The 22,254-nt window shown below is 37.5% G+C and overlaps 1 protein-coding gene across 1 annotated transcript in view; it reads right to left on the reverse strand.

The window, feature by feature from the left end:
• Positions 1 to 19,555: 19,555 nt before the first annotated feature.
• LOC120071048 (L-ascorbate oxidase) overlaps positions 19,556 to 22,254 on the reverse strand; it is a 9,455-nt gene continuing 6,756 nt past the window's right edge. Inside the window, exon 4 of the mRNA XM_039023050.1 lies at positions 19,556 to 20,755. Within this exon, the coding sequence (XP_038878978.1) occupies positions 19,769 to 20,755 (987 nt within the window). The 3' untranslated portion in view covers positions 19,556 to 19,768. The remainder of the gene's footprint in view (positions 20,756 to 22,254) is intronic.

The following is a 22,254-nucleotide window of genomic DNA, read 5'->3' on the forward strand; positions in this document are numbered from 1 at the left end:
AACTAGTGACAGTCCTCATGGGTATTAATTCGCTGTTTTTGTTCGGGACTACCATCATTCCTCCCTTCTTGGTCACGCATTGCATGGGGCTAACCCACATGCTGTTGGCGATTAGGTATATGATGCCTGCGTCCAACCATTTAATGATCTCCTTTTTTAAAACCTCCTTCATCACAGGGTTCAGTCTGCATTGAGGTTCAATAGACCCTTTTTGGTTTTCTTTGAGACGAATTCTGTGCATACAGTATGTTAGGCTAATTCCTCTTATATCTGCTAGCATCCACCCGATTGCTTTTATGTACTTCTTCAGGATGCTGAGCAGCGCATTTTCTTGTTCTTCTTGTAGCGCGGAGGAAATTATCACCGGCAAGGTTTCATTTTGCCCAAGGAAAACATACTTCAGATGACTTGGCAGAGTTTTTAGCTCCAAGGTAGGTGGTTGTTCCAAGGAAGGTTTTTGTGTTTTTCTCTTTTCATTCAAATTCAATTTTTCTTCCCTATTGACTGTCTCCATGATTACATGGCAGGTTTTTACGGATGTGGTCGCATCTTCTCTTTCATCTTCTTCTTCAGACCCCACTTCTTCATTGCAACTGTGTTCATTGTCAGAATCGGATAGGTCTTCATCTTCTGGATACTTCATCACTTTGATGATGTTAAACCTGAGCTTCTTTGATCTATCCTTTGTACACGTCAATTTGAGCACGACTAGTAGATAAATGAGTTGAGTACAAAATGCCAATGGAAGTTTAAAGTAGAGAGCTTGGTAGCAATTCCTTTCTGACCGAGGCTTTTTACACCGGAATCTCTATTCTCATCTAAAGATATTCCCGCTTCTGTAGGCTTCAGCCCTCTCTCTGTCTTTGAAGCTTTCGGCGCTCTCCCAATCTTACCAGAACGATTTACTGGCACAACTTTCTCCCTCGCATCCGCCTTAAAATGAAAGAAAACTAAGAACACAGACGTGCGACTAAACTCGTGGAACAAAAGATTGCAAAAGTGGTGAACCGTGAACGGTGAACCCCTTTTCTGAAGAATGCACTTGGTATTTATAGAGCATCAATGGTGAAAGGTAGTTTCTCTCTCCCGGTTGTACAGATGGGACAGCTTTAATTCCTGGTTGACGCGTCGAATGATTGTTACCTATAAAGCTGAATGTACTTTGTGACCGTTATCAACTGTCAACTTAATTTGGATTCGACTGTCATCAGCTTTCTATCCCATCGCTCTTAATTGGCCTTTCACCCAGAAGTGCCCAACATGTTGCACTGACCAAGTTGTGGTGATCCTTCTTGGGTGAATGTTTGCGAGCACAATCAACGCAAAGCCTTGCGGTGAAGTTGCGCTCCACCGATGATTTCCTATGATTGCAATCTTGCATTGCGTTAACGCATGTTCTGCACAAAAATACAAAAATCAATAGTTCTAATGCGCTGAACGCATGCGACCACAATATTATAGAATTTATGCTTATTGGATGCAATTTAACATATGTCACCAACGCAATCCAGCATTGTTTAAGTACTTAGCACTATGATAACGTGCATTTCTACCCGTTATCACACCCCTAAATTTAAACAATGCTTGTCCTCAAGTATAAGCTAAAGATTCCTTTAGCAAGTCAACCACAAAGTTCGTTTACTAGATTTCTCAAGAATACTTCATTTAAATCCTATATACCAGAATTTCCTTAAGTCTTATTCAAGTTTCTTCTTAAAATATTTCTAAGATCTAGGGACTGCAAGCTTATCTTTCAAAAAGACTTTACTAAATTCTGGAACATCGCATGATTTATTTCAAAAAGAAAATTTTCTACCCGGGTGTCAAATGATTTTATCCTTGCACAAAAATTTTCTCCATACCTTGTGTTGATCCAAGTGCCTTGCCTTCGTTTTGACTTGCCCCCACGTGTGTCATGCGGACATCCAACTACGAGCAATGCACTCTTTCTCATATTAAACTCATACCAATTTGGCAATGGAGTTGCGGTCATTGATTTATGCGTTGATCCTGGTAACTTACTTTCGTTTTGGCTTGTCCCCACGTGTGTCATGCGGACATCCAACTACGAGTAAGTGCCTTTCACAACTTAACTTTTATCAACATGGGTTTCCCATTGCGTTGACAGTGGAGTTGTTATTCTCAATTTTTTTTTTTTGTAGTAGCAAGGTCGGAAACAAATACCCCACCCCCAAATTTAAAATGCGGCAATGTTCTATTGCCAAAAGATTAAAATAAGTCATGCGATGGTCATAGAATGCGTTGTAAAGAGAGTTTGAAAGAAAGCTAGCAAACCCCTAACTTCTAGAAATATTTCATGAGGTGACTATCTTAAGATTAAGTTGACTCTAATATATACGAAAGAAATAGAAGCATATTTTTCATCATCGAAATCATACTTGGCAATGCAGTAACTCACTAAATTTATCTATGTCAAATGATTGCGGTGATAAAACTTTGAAGACTAAAATGCAATGTGATAGTGCAAAATTTGAAATAAAGATAAAGAAGAGTACACCCCCAAATTTTGCGATGTCGCCCGCATTGTATTGACGCATCCATCTTTGCAGCGATCTCTCTTCTTTGGGTTGCAGTGATGGAGTAAGTTAAATACTTTGTCGCGTAACATCTCCGCAATCCAGCGCCTCGATCGTTGCAAGAAAAACAAAGAGAGGGTCAAATTATTTTAAACAAAATAAAACTTGTTATCGCTTTTTTTTTTTTTTTGTACAAATAGCAATAGTAAAGTAAGGATAGATCGGGATTGAAAAGATATAGTAAAAATTTCAAATAATGGAGAAGAGTTGAAGAATCGATGTTTCCCAAAACTTGCGTCTCTGAGAGATTACGATCATTTGATAACGCAGGGACCACTTATTTTTGGCTGGTTTGTTCACGTCTTAATTCGGAGTTTTTCCTCACGAATGCTCATTATAATTTCCCCCTTGCACACATCAATTTGAGCGAGATTGGTTGAAAGGAATGGTCGTCCCAATATGATGGGCGCATCTTCGTCCGCTTTATAATCCAAAATGAAGAAGTCTGCCGGCAGGATGAATTTATCGATTGAAATTGCGGCATTTTTCAACTCTCCTTCAGGATGTACTCGAGATTTTTCCGCGAGCAGGAGAGTTTCCTTTGTGGGCGTAAGTGTGTCGGCATTTAATTGTTTTAAGATTGATAGCGGCATTATGTTTATACTTGCCCCAAGATCGCATAGTGCTTGGCCACTGAAAGTCCCTTTAATAGAGCATGGGACCGTGAAGATGCCTGGGTCGCTTATTTTAGGTGGGATCATAGCATTTTGCGTTGCAGCCACTATTGCGATATTTTTTTCCTCAATTTGTTCCTCTTCCAATCTTTGTGGAGTCGATTGTGGTTAGACTTCTTCTGTCTCAATATCCAGAGGCTTAAGGGTGGACGCAACTTCAGGGTCTGTTTTCTCGGGCTTCTCCAAACTACAGGTCAACGGGTCTTCGGTTATCACCGCATTCAAGTTGGTCGCAATGCGCTTCTCCCCTACTTTCGCAGCCATGTCGTCACTTAGCAAGAAGACTACTAATCATTATTCCTTCCCGTTACCCCCAGCATTGCGAGGGAGCTCAGTTAAGCTCGACAACACTTCTTGTAGTCTATTTTTCAGCTCACTCGCAATCTGGCCCATCTGTAATTCAAGATTGCGGATGGACGTGGCCTGACTTTGAAGTACCGTCTCGTTTTTCATTGCTTCAATAGGCTCTCCAAAGAAGAGGATTGTGGTGGTTGTTGTAAGCTACTTGCTTGATTTTGCGCTGGACCGTTGTTGCGTTGAAAGAATCCTGGTGGCCCTTCTTTTTGCACCACAGGTTGAAAATTTTGTTGTTGATTCTTCCAAGTAAAATTGGGGTGGTTTCTCCACCCCGGGTTGTAGGTATTGGAATAGGGTTTATCTCTCATGAAACATACCGACTGTGGGTTTGTTGGGCATTCTTCCATCGGGTGAGCATCACCGTAAATGGCACAACTTACGGCCGTTTGAGTGATTGCGCTGACCTACCCTTTTTTCACTCCCGTATTATTAATTGCGATATCTTGTATTAAACTCATCATCCAAATCATTTTATTTTGCAAGGATGCGATGGCCTCATTATTTGCATCATTTTCTTTGATTCTTAGTCTCTAATCGCTTTCTCTCTAATCCTCGTGATTTTTGAAAATGTGATCAAGTATACTATTTGCCTCCTCATATGTTTTGTCGAGCAGACCACCAGCGGCTGCCGCATTAACAGCAGTCTGTAAAGAGGGATTCAATCCTTGGTAGAAAATTTCCATTTGCAGGAAATCTGTTAAGCCATTGTCTGGATAGTCTCTTACTAGCCGCTTGAAACTCGCCCAGGTATCGCTGAGCGATTCGTCATCTTCCTGTTCAAAATTTATTATTAATTTCCTTCTTCTAGCGTTCTCAGTTGGTGGAAAATACTTCTTCATAAACTTTTCCACCACCTGTTCCCACGAAGTTATCTCTCTCGGTTCGAGAGAATATGCCTAATTCCTCGCCTGATCACACAAAGAAAAGGGAAACAGAGTTAGTCGAACTTCCTCGGTTGAGATATTCGGGAACACAAAAGTATTGTAGATTTCTATGAAGCTTCGAATGTGGGCGTGCGGGTCTTCGCCATGCCTTCCTCCAAACTGCCCAGCAGCCTGGATCATCTGCAACATTACCAGCTTCATTTCAAACCTCGATCCATCTAATGTCGGCCTCATGATTCCTGGAGAGAAATCGTAGAGGTTAGGTGACGCATAGTCCCAGATGAGTCTATTGCTGTAATTCGCCAGAAGGATGGGGTTGGCCATTATATTATTCGCGTTACCGGCCCTTACGTCCAGTTTTTCCGCCATTCTTGGTGTTTCTTCTTGTTGTTGTTGGCGGTCGCTTAATCTTCTTCTAAAAGTCCTCTCAATCTCTGGGTCGTAATTTGCTAGAGATTGAGAGTTCTGCAAAGAAATCAAAAAATTACCGTTAACAAACTATTTTGCCGAAGTCCCCAGCAACGGCACCAAAAACTTGGTGCGCGTATTTATGAAGTAGAAATATGGATGATATGCATTTATGGAATTGCGTTGTGCACTCAAGTTTCTCCAGCGGAATTCAAGTGTAAATTCCTCTGAGTTTCCTGGTAAGTCCAGGGTCGAACACAGGGACTTGTGAAAATAGATTGCGTTGGTAATTTTGATGAAAACTTTGCAGTAACCGAGTAAATAAATAAAGTGTTTGGTTTGTTGTTTGCGTTGATAAAAAAAGAAATAAAAAAATGTGGCAGATTTGAGAAAAGAAAATTGCGTTGATAGATTCAATGAGTATGCGATGAATGGATTGAGAAGATCTTTAGCTAGCGTTACTCGAGAATGCGTCAGACTATGCGATCATGTTACTACCATGCACAGCAAGTCATTTTCCAATGTAAATGCGATGCTCCTAAATCTAGGACGCATGTGTTGAATGCAAAGTGTCCATAGAGCTTATTCCTAAGTCTCTACTCTTGTCCTATACGATGATGCAAAATGCATGAAAGCAAGGTGACAACATACAATCGTATCCTATCTCTAGGATGCATGCAATGCATTGATAACAAATAGTTCTCATTCCTAAGCGCATATCTCTTGTATTAGTGTTCGAATCTGACTTTCCCGAGCCTAGATTCTGACCTGACCTTCCCAAGTCTAGACCCTGTCCTTAGATTACCCTCTCGAGTATCCCTAATGGACGAATGAAGAATACATAAACAAGATAATCGCAAAGAATGAAGATTTCCTAGTTGTGCTAGTTAAATGCTTCTCAACCCATTCAACTAATTTAGTTACTTATGCGTGAATCACAGAGAGTGAACAGATATAAAGAAAGAAATTCCATTCTTATAAATGAGTTGAGTACAAAATGGCAATGGAAATTTAAGGTAGAGAGTCTGGTAGCAATTCCTTGTTGACTGAGGCTCTTTACACTGGAATCTCTATTCTGATCTTAAGATATTCCCGCTTCCGTAGGCGTCAGCCCTCTCTCTGTCTTTGAAGCTTCTAGTGCTCTCTAAAGCTTACCGGAACGATCTACTGTCACAAATTTCTCCCTTGCGTCCGCCTTAAAATGAAAGAAAACTAAGAACATAGACATGCGACTAAACTCGTGGAACAAAAGATTGCAAAAGTGGTGAACCGTGAATGGTGAACCCCTTTTCTGAAGAATGCACTTGGTATTTATAGAGTATCAATGGTGAAAGGCGGTTTCTCTCTCCCGGTTGTACAGATGGGACAGCTTTAATTCCTAAATGACGCGCCGAATGATTGTTACCGATAAAGCTGAATGTACTTTGTGACCGTTATCGGCTGTCAACTAAATTTGGATTCGGACTGTCATTCAGCTTTCTGTCCCATCGCTCTTAATTGGCCTTTCACCAGATGCACTCACCATGTTATGCTGACCAAGTTTCGGTGATCCTTCTTGGTGAATGTTTGCGAGCACGATCAACACAAAGCCTTGCGCTGAAGGTCGCGCTCGACTGATGATTTCCTATGATCGCAATCTTGCATTGCAATTAACGCATTATTCTACACAAAAATACAAAATAAATAGTTCTAATGCGGCTGAACGCATGCGACCACAATATTATAGAATTTATGCTTAATGGGACGGAATTTAACATATTTCATCAACGCAATCCAACATTTTTTTAAGTACTTAGCACTATTTGAAACGTGCATTTCTACCCGTTATCAGTCAGCTGCCCCATATTCAACTGTTTGAAATTGAAAGGGGCATTAAATTTATATACTGGCCCAAGGTCGCATAGCACTTGACCGATATAGATCTACCAATTGAGCAGGGTATCGTAAAGCTTCCTGAGTCGCGCATCTTCGGTGGGATTATAGTATTTGACTTTTGCGTTAATGCCACCGTAGCGATCTTTCCTGTACTTTTTTTCTTTGACACCATGTCCTTCAAAAGCTTGGCATATTTTGGCATTTGTTCTATCGCTTCTATAAATGGAATGTTGATGTGTAGCTGTTTTAACATTTCCATGAAGCGATGATACTGAACTTCATCATTTTGCTTCTTCTTCACTTTTTGCGGGAATGGTGGTAGTTGTATCTTCATTGTTCTGTGTTCTATAGGCTTAGAGGTGGATGCAACTTCTGGTTCCATCATCCCAGGCTCTTCTGATTCATTTTACGTCAACGGGTTCTTGGATTCCATCGCATTTGAATTGGTCCTACTCGGCTCCTTTTTTTCTTCTACTGTCATCTTTCCACTTCGCAAGGTAACTAATTGACATTGCTCCTTCCCTGTGTTCCCCGGGTTGTGAGGGAGCTCAGTTGAGCTCGGCAACGTCGCTTGCAGTCTATTTTTCAGTTCTCCCGCAATCTGTCCTATTTGGATTTCTAGATTTCAGATGGTAGTCGCTTGGTTTTGGAGGACCGTCTCATTCTTTTCAACGTAATGTTTTAATAGGTTATCCAGAAAGGATGATGGTGGTGCTTGTAAGCTGCTGGCTTGTTGTTGTTATTGACCATTCATTCGTTGGAAAAATCCTAGCGGTCCTTCTTTTTGTGCCATAGGTTGATAACTTTGTTCTTGGTTATTTTTCAAAGTGAAATTGGGGTGGTTTCTCCACCCGGGTTGTATGTATTAGAGAAATGGTTGTTCTTTACAAAGTATAATGATTGTGGGTTCAATGGACACTCTTCAATCGGATGCGATTCTCCATATGTAGCACAACTCGTGCTTGTTTGTTCAATTGCGTTGACCTGCCCTCTTTGCGTTCCAGGGTTGTTAATTGTGATGCCCTGTAACAGATTAATCATCATATTCATTTGATTTTGCAAAGATGCAATTGAACCGTTATTTGCAATACCTTCTCAGATTTTTATTCGTTGATCGCTTTCCTGCCAATCTTCATGATTCTTTGATATGCGATCAAGGATATTCTTCGCCTCATCATAAGTTTTATCAAGCAGACCACCTACTGCTGCCGCATTGGCAGCTATCTGCAATGCGGGATTCAAGCATGGTAAAAGATCTCCATCTGGAGGCAGTCTGGTAATCCGTTGTGCGAACAATCTCGCACTAATCTCTTAAACCTCACCCACGTATCGCTGAGCGATTCGTCTATTTCCTGTTCAAAATTTGTAATTAACTTTCTTCTTCTTGCATTCTCTGTAGGGGGAAAGTATTTCTTCATGAACTTCTCGACAACTTGTTCCCACGAAGTTATCTCCCCTGGTTCGAGGTAATATTCCCATTTCCTTGCTTGATCGCATTAAAAAAATGGGAAAATTATAAGTCGAACTTCTTCAGCAGAGATATTTGGGTACACAAAAGTGTTACAGATTTTAATGAAACTCCAGATATAGGCGACCGTCCACCAAACTGTCGGGTTGTCTGGATCATCTGTAACATCACCGGCTTCATCTCTAACCTTGATCCGTCCAAAGCTGGCCTCATGATTCCTGGGGAGAAATCATATAGGTTAGGTGACGCATAGTCCCGGATGGGACTATTGCGGTCATTCGCCAGGAGAATGGGGTTTGCCATGATGTTGTTTGCATTTGCGGCTCTTTCTTCCGATTGTTCCGCCATTCTGGGAGTNATGTTGTTTGCATTTGCGGCTCTTTCTTCCGATTGTTCCGCCATTCTGGGAGTTCTTTCTTGTTGTTGTCGGCGGTTGTTTCTCTATCTTTTTCGAAATGTTCTTTTGATCTCTGAGTCATAGTTGGGCTCAGGAACGTGTCCTTCGCTCATGCGATGCCTGCTTCTTCCCCTACCGAAGAAATGGCAGTGCATAGAGGTCGAAAGCTGCAAAGAAAATCAAAAAGGCTTACTGTTAGCGCAATATATACTGCTGTATCACCAGTAACGGCGCCAAGCGTGATAATTATGATGCGATTATGGTGTGATTTTGTGGTGATTGTTATACGGAGAACATGCAAGTTTTCCTGATAAGACCCAAGTATAAGCCTCACTAGGTTTCCTGGTAAGTCCAGGGTCGAACACAGGGACTAATGAGTAAATATGCAACAGTTACTTTGATTCTCTTGCGGTGGTGAAAACAAATGAGTTGGATGGTGTTTTGATTAAGAATATTTCTTATGCGATGGAGTTTGAACGCAAAGTTGATGAAATTGAGAGTTACAATGAGTATACGATGAAGGGATTGAGAGGGGGTTTAGCTAACACTTCCTAAGATTATGCACAAGTTATGCGATCATGCTACACACAAATAACAACACGTCATCTCTCAATGCAAATGCCATAATTCCTATTTCTAGGATGCATACGATGTATACGAAAAAGTCGATAGGACTTATGTCTAAGCCTATATTCTTTTCTATGCGATGATGAATGATGCACACATAAAACAAGGTGATCGCATACTATCATATCCTATTTCTAGGGTGCATACGATATGTTAATAGCAATAGAACTTATGTCTAAGTTTCTATTTCTTGCTTATGTGGTTCTAATCTGACTCTCTCAAGCCTAGATTCTAATTTGACTCTCTCTCAAGTATACATTCTATCTTTAGACTACTCTCTCAAGTATCTCTAAAGGATGAATGACGCATACATAAGACAAGATGACCGCGTAAAATGTAAATCTTAAGTCATGCTAGCTAAGTGTTTCTCAACCCATTCAGAAATTTAGCTACACATGCGAAGTGTGAAGAGATTGAATATAGATTAAAATGAGATTTTCATTTTCTATAATTAAAGTGCTGAATACAAAATAACAAATGGAATTTAGAGATAAGAAGCCCGGTAAACAATGTCTTGCTTCCCGTGGCCTTTTACACTGTTCTTTTTCACTCCAACTCTGTTCCAGATGTATATTCTTGCTCTCGCAAGTGTTGACCCTCTCTCCTTGTAGCGCTTTTCGGTAGTCTCTCGATCTGTCTGGGAATGATCTCTCGGCTTCCTCGTCTCCTTGCTTGTCTCCGTCCTCTAAGTATATGTACGTGAACAGACTGACGGCTCTCTAATTTGTATATATGATATCCATAGTTACAATGGTGGCCTTCGGTATTTATAAAGCTCAAGGTGAAGCAGCCTTCTTTTCTAATGATTGCAATGATGGGCGGTATTAATTCTCCTGCTCTGATGTGCCGATTAATGGTCACCGAAAGTTGAGTGTACTTGCTACAGTGTGGCTTTAACGATTTGTCAACTAAATTCGGATTCGATCGTCATCAGCTTTCCGTCTCATCATGATTTATTATGTTGTCACCTTGATGCGTAGTCTTTATACGGCCACCTTTTTTAGCAACTTCTCACGATCGCAAACGATCGCATGACATTGCGATCGCAATCTTAAGTGTGCTGATACCTAATTCTTTTGGATCGCAATTTTACTTTCACCACCGCATTTTTCTTGCACAAAATAAGTAAATTAGTTGCTTTTATGCGATGGGCGCATGCAATCGCAATTTTTTCAGTTTAGCGCTTTTGGACATAATATTGCTTATTTTTACCATTGCATTCTTTCATTGTTTTACTTATTTGAGCTGTAATAACGTGTATTTCTGTAACGTGTTTGGATGGATGATATAAATTGCTCACAATGATGTGATACTATGTCTAATTATGCGTTAATTATGGATGTTCATGTAGTATGCTATGCGTTATCACAAGTTTCCTTACAATGGAACCAAGTGTAATTCCACCGCAAGTTTCTCGGTGTAACTGAGGTCGAACACGGGGACTGGTTTAGGTTATTGCGGTACATTCATGATACATGCGACCAGGTTTTCAATCTTTAAAAGTATGTTTGTACAAGTATATAAATTGCAATAAAATAAAGGAAAGTAATAAAGATGTGATAAAAACATAAAAAGATAGTAAACCTAAACTAGATGATACAAGATACAGACTACATGTACAAGATACTGGGATTAAGGCTGGCTGTGAAAATTATGCAAAGACATGGGATGTGGCGACAAGTCTTATGAATATAATAGAAAGAGAAAGATAAATAATATAAACAACACAAGTTCTTAATTGGATTGAAGGTACAAATATTGTTCCGCTCTTCTCTTGGCGTACACCTCTCAGTGATCGGCCACGCTCCCACATGTCTGTGGTGAAATAGAGACTAACGTAATGAACGCAAGGTTGTATGTCTGGAAGTACTACTCGCTTTAGTTAATGCATTCTCCTGACCTTCTCTCGATAGATCAGAATGACACATTCACTTCTGCTCTCACAAGTGAAGATGTCGTCTAGCATGCTTTAGCTAAACATATTTTATATCTTTAATACAGATTAAGTTTTTAGTGATTCATATTGCTTATCAGAGGATTAAGAAGATATCATAGAGAAAGTGATTGGAGGGTGAACGGAAATAGACAGAAAATGGTAAATGGAATTTATCGAAACATTTAATATTTCTACTAAGCATTTTATACAAGGTGTGTGAATGACGAGATAAAGAAAACATGAATTACACAATGAAAGAGAGATAGAACAGATACAAATAGTGCCAATGTCTTGACACAGATTCGATGGAGATCTGCTTGCCGGATAGGATGGATTTGATGGTAGGAAGAGCTTCCCTCTCAGGCTTGCTCTACCGGTAGCAGGGATCTTTGCACAGAGCTTCCGATCGGGTGTTTAGCAGGTTGGATCTGAGATTCACCTCTCGGCCTTATCTCGTCTTCTTCCCGGATTTCTTCTCTTAAGCACTCAGCTCAGCCTTCTCTCTACAATCTACTAGCACTTAGCCCCCTATCAAGTAGCATATTTTTCTCTGAAATCAATGGGGTATTTATAGGTGCAGATCTTTGACTCCGGCCTTGTGGTCCCCACTCATGGTTATGGTAATTCCTAAGATGGAGGGATATTATTCCTTCCGTTATGCAATCAAACCATCAATTCTGCACAACCGTTAGTTGTACACATGTCTCAATCCTCCGCTCTTGCATTGCTCAGTTGCATCTTTCGATCATAGTTTCGCATGCGGTGTTTGTTTTTATTATCGCATGCGGTTGAAACACAGCTCTCGGATCGACTATCGCATTGCACCGCCATCGCGATATTCGTCTCTTCATTATTGATTGACGTACGCAATGTGACAGAGATGCGTTGATTAGTCTCTCGTGAGTCTTGAGCGCAAGCGGTGACTTGGTCTCCTGCAAAACAGAGTAAAGTTCGGCTTGTCTTCCATCTTTTTTGTGTTAATGGGTGTAATCGCAAACATTTATAATTATTGCAATACTAGGCTAATTTTCGTACAATTGGCGCATAATTACTAACTTTTGGCCGCAATATCTAGATAAGGTACATAAATAACTTGTATTTCTACAGGTTATCAATTTCTACCCGTTATCAATAGTCAAGACATTTGGTTGACCATTAGCCTTCTTATATGCTTTTATATAGTAGAGTGGCATCAATCAAATCATGTGTTGAAACAGTTTAGTCTGCGAAAAACAGTACCGTCGTTCTATTATACACTCGCAGTACTACACTAGATTGATTTGAGAGGTAAGCACGAATAGGACTGACGTCGAATTCATGCAAAGAAGAAATAACAAATGGACCAACTATATTATATTACTATTTTTTCGGGTACGATTCAATCATGAAACGATTTATCACACCTAACGATGAGTTTTATTATCTTATGTTTTCCAAATATATGATATGAACATTATTTAGTATTAATTTTTTCATCATACAAAATACTTTTGTCCAAGATGTTCAGCAATATTCAATACAACACAATTTACTAGAGTTGGGTTCAATATGTGACAAAACCTTAGTAAATGTAGAAAATATCATTTAGTAAACAAGACAACACATTGGTTCTAACACTAATCGAAGACGTATTTGTTGTAGAAGACAACGAAAATAAGGTGAAGCTAATCTAGAGGCACACGAAGACGACCATCATGTGGAAAATTGAGTACCCTGTAATTCAAACTTTTCGCTTCATGTACTTTTATCTTAAAATTAAAGACCTAATGAAATTACATTTTATCATGAGACGCTAAATCTAGTAAATGAGTATGATATAAAAGATCAAGAATAAAACAAGGATGAAAATTGTTAGTTAAATTTAAAAAGAAAAAACAATCAAAATGGGAAAAAAATAACCTCACCTTTACCTTTTATTATCTCAAAGGATACATATAACCTCCAAATATTAGCAAATATTTTCAACTTGGACACTTCACCACGGTTAAATAATAATAATAAATAAATAAATAAATGACAAAAAAAGTTATACTAACAGACACAAGACAAGATTATTTTACTTCCCTAAACCTTAAACCCAAAACTTAGTTTAATTTAGAGTGTATTTTGAATACATTTTCAAATGTTTAATTTAAAAAATAAGTCTGTTCAATAAGAAATTTTGGACCAATCACAAGTTGCCACGTCATTTATTAAATTAATGACGAAATTTTAAATCATTAAATTTGGGCTCAATTAGAAGTTGACATTTGTCCTAAATTGAAGTTGAAAACAAATTTCAATGACGCCACGTAGTTTTATCATTACCGTTGAATCAGATAAGTTTGGCCCAATTTGATATTATTATTTGGGTCAAAGTCCAACTAAGCCCAAAAATAGGTTGAATTTGACCCAAATGTCAAATCAGGCCTAAATCTGATTAATTTGGCCGAAAGGCCAGACCCATGGACTAACCAAGCCCAAGTCCAACTAATTGGGCCCAAAGGCCAGGCCCATGGATCAACCAAGCCTAAGCCCACCTTTGAACTCTATAAATAGAGAAGCTCTCCTCATTTGGAGGGGTCAGCAATTCTATACTCCAGAGAGCTTATAAGGAATTCTCTACAATCAAAAGACTCCTTGACTCCTGAAGCTGACCACACCAGAAGACTAAAATCCTTCGAAGATACAAGCATTCTAAAGACTGAATTCCTTTGAACATGCAAGCATTCTGAAGGCTGGAGTCCTTTGAAGAAACAAGCAATTCTACATTCAAAAAACCTAGAGAGAATTAATCAACAAGCAGAAGACTCCCAAGACTTCTGAAGCTGCACTCCTAGAAGACAGAAGACCCTTGAAGACACAAACACTCTTCCAAGATTTCTACTTCAAGAACGTTCGATGTTTTTCTTCTTCAAGTCAAACACATCCACCCAACCGAGAGAGAATTAGAAGATCAAGCACTAGAGATCGAGCCACATCGCATCAAATTAACATCAACATCAACACAAATTTAAGTTCAACTCCACGAAACAAGTTTCTCCGGAAGCCTCGTGTGAACACTAATATTCCAAGAAGATCAACAAGCCCAAAGGCCGAAATTTATTTTGAAAGCATCAAAATACTATGTATTAGAGATTGTACTCATTTTCCACAAAATTAATACAAATACAAAGTTCAATTTCCACGTAATAAATTTCTAATGAAATCTCATGCGAACAAATTGGCACGCCCGTAGGACCTCTCTACCTCTCATCTCTCTCTCGTCATCCGAGTCAATAAATCTACAAACGGCACCAAAGAAAGTTGCATCCAAAGCTACCGTCGCAAGCAACACTTACATAAGCTCTGTCATCACAGAGGAAATCTGGGACCAGCTGATGGAATTTCCTAAAGGCGGGATCGTCATCAGAGAAAATCCCTTGTTTGAAAACTATGCTTCTGCTACTGATCTATCAGAGAAATAATCACATTTTGATGTAGTGTCTGTCATGATGACTGACGTAACGATTGAGTCGACCATGGCAAAGATGGAGGTAAAGATAAATCTTCTAATGAAGGCTGTAAAGGAGCGAGATTAAGAAATTTCTGCTTTAAGAGATCAGATACAGGCTCAAGATATTGCTGAATCAAGTCAATCTCCAGCTACAAAAGCCAATGACAAAGGAAAGACTATTTAACAGGAAAGTCAGCCACCACAATCCACCTCTGTTGCCTCCCTGTCAGTTCAACAGCTCTAGGATATGATCATAAACTTCATAAAAGCTCAATACGGAGGACCGTTGCAAACTTCTTTTATGTACTCTAAGCCATACACCAAAAGAATCGAAAACTTGAGAATGCCAACTGGGTATCAACCTCCAAAGTTCCAGCAGTTCGATGGAAAGGGCAATCCAAAACAACATGTTGCACACTTCATTGAAACCTGCGTAAATGCATGAACCATAAGAGACCAGCTAGTCAAGCAGTTCGTTCGTACCTTAAAAGGAAATGCTTATACTGATTTGGAGCCAGAAGTGATTAACAATTGGGATAGCTAGAAAGGGAGTTCCTGAACCGCTTCTACAGTACAAGGTGCACTGTTAGCATGATGGAGCTGACAAACACCAAACAGTGGAAGGGAGAGACAGTCATCAATTACATCAACCGATGGAGAGCTTTAAGTCTAGATTGTAAAGATAGACTCATTGAATTATCTACAGTGGAGATGTGCACTCAAGGCATGTACTGGAAGCTTCTCTATATCCTACAAGGGATAAAACCTCGTATGTTTGAGGAGCTGGTAACACATGCTCATGATATGGAGCTGACATTGTCAACAGGGGAACTAAAGATTTCCTAGTCCCTGAAGGGAGAAAATACAAGAATGAAGCCAAGGGCAATGAAAAGGTCATGGATAGTGCCACAAAAGAATCTATGGTCGCTCATGTGACCCTGCTGAAATTTTCCTCCAAAGGAAAACAAACAAAATTTGAAAGAAGGCACAATGAGGGAGAGAAGTGTCGTCCAACTCTTAAAGAAAGACAAGAGAAGGTGTATCCATTCCCTGACTCTGATGTGGCAGATATATTGGAGCAACTACTAGAGAAGCAACTTATTTAGCTGCCAAAATACAAGCGGCCGAAACAAGAAGGAAAAATAGATGATCCTAACTACGGCAAGTATCATCGGGTCATTAGTCACCCAGTTGAAAGGTGCTTCGTGTTGAAGGAACGAATTCTGAATTTGGCTCGTGAAAAGAAGATTGAGCTAGATTTAGATGAAGTAGCTCAAACAAATCACGCTACTGTAGCGGTGACTTCAAGTGTTCCAACACTGTCTATGTCCCATGCTCAAAGAAAAAGCCTGATCTAGTTCGGAGCCTTCGAGCCTATAGTTGTTTGGTTCCAGCAAGAGATTCAAACAGCAAATTCCAAAAAGAAAGATGAGCTCGTTGAAGATGACAACGAAGGGTGGATAGTTTGACGATATTCCAAATTTTATCTTAAATTCAGGTTAAACTTATATACTAAATTCATAGTTTGACTAACACATCAATTGAGGTCAAATTCAATAACAAATATATTTGGATTTTGATTCCAACTTTATATTTTTCGAGACCACCCATATATGTGCATAAATCTCGAAAGGGCATTTGTTGAATGAGAAATTTTGGACCAATCACAAGTTGCCACGTCATTTATTAAATTAATAACGAAATTCCAAATCATTAAATTGTTGACATTTGTCCTAAATTGAAGTTGAAGACAAATTTCGATGACGACATGTGGTTTTATCATAACCGTTAAATCAGATAAGATTAATTTGGCCTAATTTGATATTATTATTTGGCCTAATTTGATATTATTATTTGGGTCAAAGTCCAACTAAGCCCAAAAATAGGTTGAATTTGACCCAAATGTCAAATCAGGTCTAAATCCGATTAATTGGGCCTTTCCCATTGACCAACCAAGCCAAGTCCAACTAATTGGGCCCAAAGGCCAGGCCCATAGATCAACCAAACCCAAGCCCACCTTTGAACCCTATAAATAGAGAAGCTCTCCTCATTTGGAGGGGGTCAGCAATTCTATACTCCAAATAGCTTATAGGGAATTCAGATTGAAATCCTTCAAAGATACAAGCATTCTGAAGACTGAAGTCATGCAAGCCTGAAGCTGCACTCCTAGAAGACGGAAGACCTTTGAAGACACAGACACTCTTCCAATACTTCTATTTCAAGAATGTTCGATGTTTTTCTTCTTCAACCCAAACGAGAGAATCAGAGGATCAAGCACTAGAGATCGAACTACATCGCATCAAATTAACATCAACATCAACACCAACTTAAGTTCAACTCCACGAAATAAGTTTCTTCGGAAGTCTCGTATGAACACTAATATTCCAAGAAGATCAACAAGCCCAAAGACCGATCGAAGATCAACCAGCTTAAAGATTATAATTTATTTTGAAAGTATCAAATTAAAATACTATGTATTAGAGATTGTACTCACTTTCCACAAAATTAATACAAATACAAAGTTCAAGTTCCACGAAATAAATTTCTCTTGAAATCTCGTGCAAACAAAGTCATTTTAGAAAATATTTAGAGTGTTTAGCAACCTCTTAAAATAGCTTTTGAAGTGTATTTTAAACAGTTTTGATCAAAAGCGTTTAAATAAAAATAAGTTTTTTGGAAAAAAAAAAAAAAACACTTTCTTTTTCTTAAGTCAATCCAAATAAACCTTAATTTTTTCCGTCCTAACAACGAAACATTTCCCCAAAACACACAACACATAGTATCACACCGCTCAAAACCACCTCCTAGGGTTTTTCAGTGGTCTAGGGTATTTTAGGGGTTTCCATTACTTCCTACTTTTCTCTAATGTTTTTTAGTGGTCTTTTAGATGTCCATATTATAATCTTCCATAATACAAAGAGTCGGAGTTGCAAGGACAATTGTCAAATACATATTCCTCTACGATAAACACAAGACATAGAAAAATATAGACATATTTCACAAAAATGATTTTCACAACAGTCGAAACAAAATGCATCCAAAACCTTGTATTTAGGAGTAATGGAGCTAATTTTTCTCCTATATAAATTTTCCAACGAATATTGCAATGACATATGGGTCCATTCTGTAGATACTTTTAAGTAATCAAGATCTAATTCAAAAGTAATATGCTCTTTTACCTATGCACTAAGCTCAACCTAAATTAAAAAAATGCAAACTACGCTTAGAGCTTATGAGAAAGAGACATTGTGTGGTTGCAATATAATCACAATTTTTAAAAGAAAAAAAAAACCAAATTAAATTAATCTTCGACAATTGTGCCAAAAACTTGATCAACTAAATGTGCATGAATGAATAATATGCAATTTAGTGTGGTCTAGTGCAAGCATACACTATCAATAAGTAATAAATTTGGGAGTATTCCAAGTATCCTATCCAAAGAGACTATATATGTTATTCAATTTTTGTAAGAAAGAGATATTTAGATGTAAACCAAATGGTAACCGGTAAAGAAGTGGTTTTAGAGATTGGTTGTGAATAATAAAGATAAATGATAATAAGAGACGAGTAATTCAAGTCAAGTTGCAGACTATGGATAAATTGCCTTAAGTGATGCGGTCGCATCACGTCGACATCGACCAATTTTATACAAACCGAGAACAAATTCTATTCAGCCTTGTTTTCAAGTACTCTTAGAAGCCTAAATAATTAGTCATATATCTCTATAACTAATTAGATCTTAGATCATTTCACGCAATCTTTTGGTTCTATGGTGTGTCTTACGTCTACGGCCACATGACGTCCTATCTCTAGGCTCTTAAATCTCATAATCATTTGTGAGATTTGTTTTTATCATAACCTACTTGGTATTAAGACTCAACTAACATACTAATTTAAGTGATCATTTCAAACTAACAATATAACATAAGTTTCAAAGTGAGAACATTGGCTTAAGTCATGTTATCCTTACGGTATCCACAAGATTGAATCCCTTAGAAAATTTAGCCCATAATTATATAAGAATGAAGACTCACTATATTTAATGTCATAGATTACAATGTAGTAAATAATGAAATAACAACAAGAATGAAAAGAAAACAACAAAGAAATAAAAGAAAAAATCTTTAAAACAGTAAATAGTGACTTTGAATCAAGCCAACAAAAAGGTCAAAAGTGCCCTTTAGGATGGATTCGATCCTTTCTCAAGGTGAGTCCCACTCTACAACACGTTCTCATGGATAGGATCGACCCATATCTCCTATTATAATAATAATAAAAAAAAAGTCTATAGTTGCCTAGAAATATATCTCTTACCTTTTTCTCATACTTGTCTCCATATAATTTACATTCTTTTCTCTCTATTTTCTCATACTTCTCTCGATATTATTGTTATTAATTTTGTATTCGGACTCAAATTAACTTCTTCCCATTTCGTTTTTATTTGCTTTCATATATGATCCATTTAAGAAACAAAATTTCACTTTGCTTCGTTGGTTGTAGTTCTAGAGGGTGGGCACAAATTTAATTTAGTACTAAGTTTTAATTCAAAATCCGCTTTGATCTTTTTTTTTTTTTTTACTTCATTTTACCATGTGTATATTTTATATATTATATTATTTTTTTAAAAAAAAATAGTGACCAAAAACAAGAAACCAAAATGTTAGGACATAAATTTCATTTAGCTCCACAATCTTAAACCATTCATTAAAAAAAGGAATAACTAAGAAATTTATTATCAAACACCTCATTTTTACCTTTCATTACCTCAAAGGATACACAAAACCTCCAAATCTTCAATAAATATTTTCATCCTTGACACGTCACTACAGTAAAAAAAAAAAAAAAAAAAAAAAAAAGTTCACACTAAACAGACACAACATAAGATTAATTTACTTCCCCAAAGCTAAATACTAACCCGCAGTTTAACATTGACAAATTTAAAATTCGTTTGTCAAACGCCTAAATTTAATTTATTCAGTCCTTACAACAGAACATTTCCCCAAACCCACAAACTACCTCCTATGGTATTTTAGGGGTTTCCCATTACTTCCTACTATTCTCTAGGGTTTTTTAAGGGTTTCTCTTCCTAGGGTCTTGTGGGGGATTGTTATTAATCAAAGCCTTCGCAGCGCCGCCACAAGCCAAAGCCTTCGTCGGAATCCTCCCGACTTTATGAACTCCTTCGGCGAACACAACCCCCATTCCCATATGTAAATGAGGTTCAATATGACAATGAAACGCCCAAACGCCAGGATTATCTGCCACAAATCGAATCGCCGTCCACCCATATGGGAATATAACCACCGTATTCCTCAGCGGTGGGTTTTTCAGATTCAATTTCTTCTCATCCACGGCGGCGGAAAATTTCCCCTCTCCATATCCCAAAACCCAAAAATCATGGCCGTGTAAATGCCAAGGATGAATCTCGCTTGTATTGTCATTCAACATATTTGCGTTTTGTAGAATCACATCTACGATTTCCCCCATATTGAAACGGTAAACGCCGTTTCCGGTGATGGTATTTGCGTTCTGCGGTGGGTTGTTGATGTCGTAGTCTATTGGGAATGTTTCCGGTGGGGGATTTTGGTCGAAGGCGGTGTTTAGTTTGAATTTCATGGCGGCGAGGTACGGCGTTGGGGGGAGAGCTAAAGAGACGTTGTTGATTGCCCATTTTACGAAGCCGTTCATTCGATTTTGGGTGTTGAGGAGGAAGATGCGGCGGTTGTATCTCATCGGTGGCTTTGGACTGCCCATGGCGGCGAAGATTCTGAATGTGAAGTTTTTGCTTCGGTCGAAATCTTCCCAGTCGGGGGTTTCCGGCGGCGGAGAAATGGGTAATTTGGAGACGGAGTTTGGGAGGTAGTTGAGGATGGTCAGTCCTGGAGGCGTTTTGGGCAGCCGTGCGCGAACGCCGATGGAGACCCAGTAATTCTCCGATGAGGGTTGGTCGGTGGTGATGAGTACGGAGTATGACTCGCCGGAATAAATGTCGATGTCGGATGTTAGAAATGGCTGAATGTAGTTGCCGTCGGCTTCTACCACTAACAGACGGTGATTCTGAGGAAGATGAATAAGAAAAAAAAATTAGTAACGATGTCTTTTTTTTCCTTTTGTTTTCAAGCATATGATTCTTTTTTTTATATATATATTGGGAAAATTTTATGGGTTGGAAAGATGAAAAAGGAATGTGGAAATTTTGTGGATGATAATGATATTTGTTATGTTATATTCCATTTCTTAAATTGAAAAAATGTCGAATTATTTACTGAAATACTAAAAGCAACACTGATAAATTTTTATCTATCTGTATCATATAGTTAATGATAGACTTTTATTAGTTTCAATCGGTTTGCTATTTTATGTAAATAGTTTTTTTATTTTTCTATTTTTGAAAATTTTCTTTTTAATTTTTTTATAAAATAACTTATTTTCAAAATTAAACATTTAAAAAGTTATATCAAACACACCCTTGATATAATATTGGTAAATATTTAGTTTTAGTGTTTGTATTTTTTTATATGTTTTAAATTTAATTCTTTAAAGTTAATTTTTATTGAAATTGGTTAAATAATAATTTTCATGCCATGAAATATGATAGGTGAAATTTAGAAAAAAATGCTAATAAATAACAAAGAATTTGAAAAAAATCAACGATAAACTAGAAGGGACCAACTTTAAAATTTATCGAAAATATTGATTAAAATTGAACATTTGAAAATATGAAGATTAAAATTGAATAAATTTTAAACAGATGAAAATAATAATCTATTTGATATTATAAGGGAGAACTTTTAGTTAAATTGAAAAGGGAAACTTTTTTCATCTTTTTTTTTTTTTTTTTTTTTTTTAGTTTGATCAATGGATAGGCATTAGTTATTAAAATCCCCACATGTGCAATTATTGACCTCAAAAAACAGGGAAGGAAAGTCTCTATTTTATTATTATTATTATTATTATTATTATTGGAAAAGGCTATGATTGTGTAATTATTTGTGTGCATAATTGGAGAGAGGTGGACCTCTGTCATTTTGTTGTGCCTTTGACAAGGAATGAAATAAATCTTTCATACTACAGATACCATTGATTTGATTTAACCATTGGAAGTTTTATCTATTTAGTAGCCTTCTTCTCAATTCTTTTCTTTTTTTCTTTTTCTTTTTGTGCTTAGATGAGATTTTTTGTTCCTATGAAATATTTTTGTACTATTCATAAAAAAATTCAAATCTTCTAAAAAAAATAAAAAAAAAAACATGGTTAATTATCAATATGAAAATAGTTCTATGGCATGTATTTTCAATAAAGAAGTCGAGGATTTGAATTCTTCACTCCATATATTGCTGAGTTTTTTTAAAAAAAAACAAACAAACTTATTAAAAAAAAAGTTCACTAACTAAGCTTATTATTAAATTTTTGGTTAATAAAATTAATTAAATGATTAGAACATATTTTCTACTTTAGATTTAATAATATCTTATCAACTCTCTCATGTTTTAGATTTTTTTTCCCTAAAGAAGAATAAATGTAGATCCACAAAAAATCAATCTAGATTTCAAACA

This window comes from Benincasa hispida, chromosome 2 (assembly GCF_009727055.1).
Source record: "Benincasa hispida cultivar B227 chromosome 2, ASM972705v1, whole genome shotgun sequence".
Taxonomy (NCBI): domain Eukaryota; kingdom Viridiplantae; phylum Streptophyta; class Magnoliopsida; order Cucurbitales; family Cucurbitaceae; genus Benincasa; species Benincasa hispida.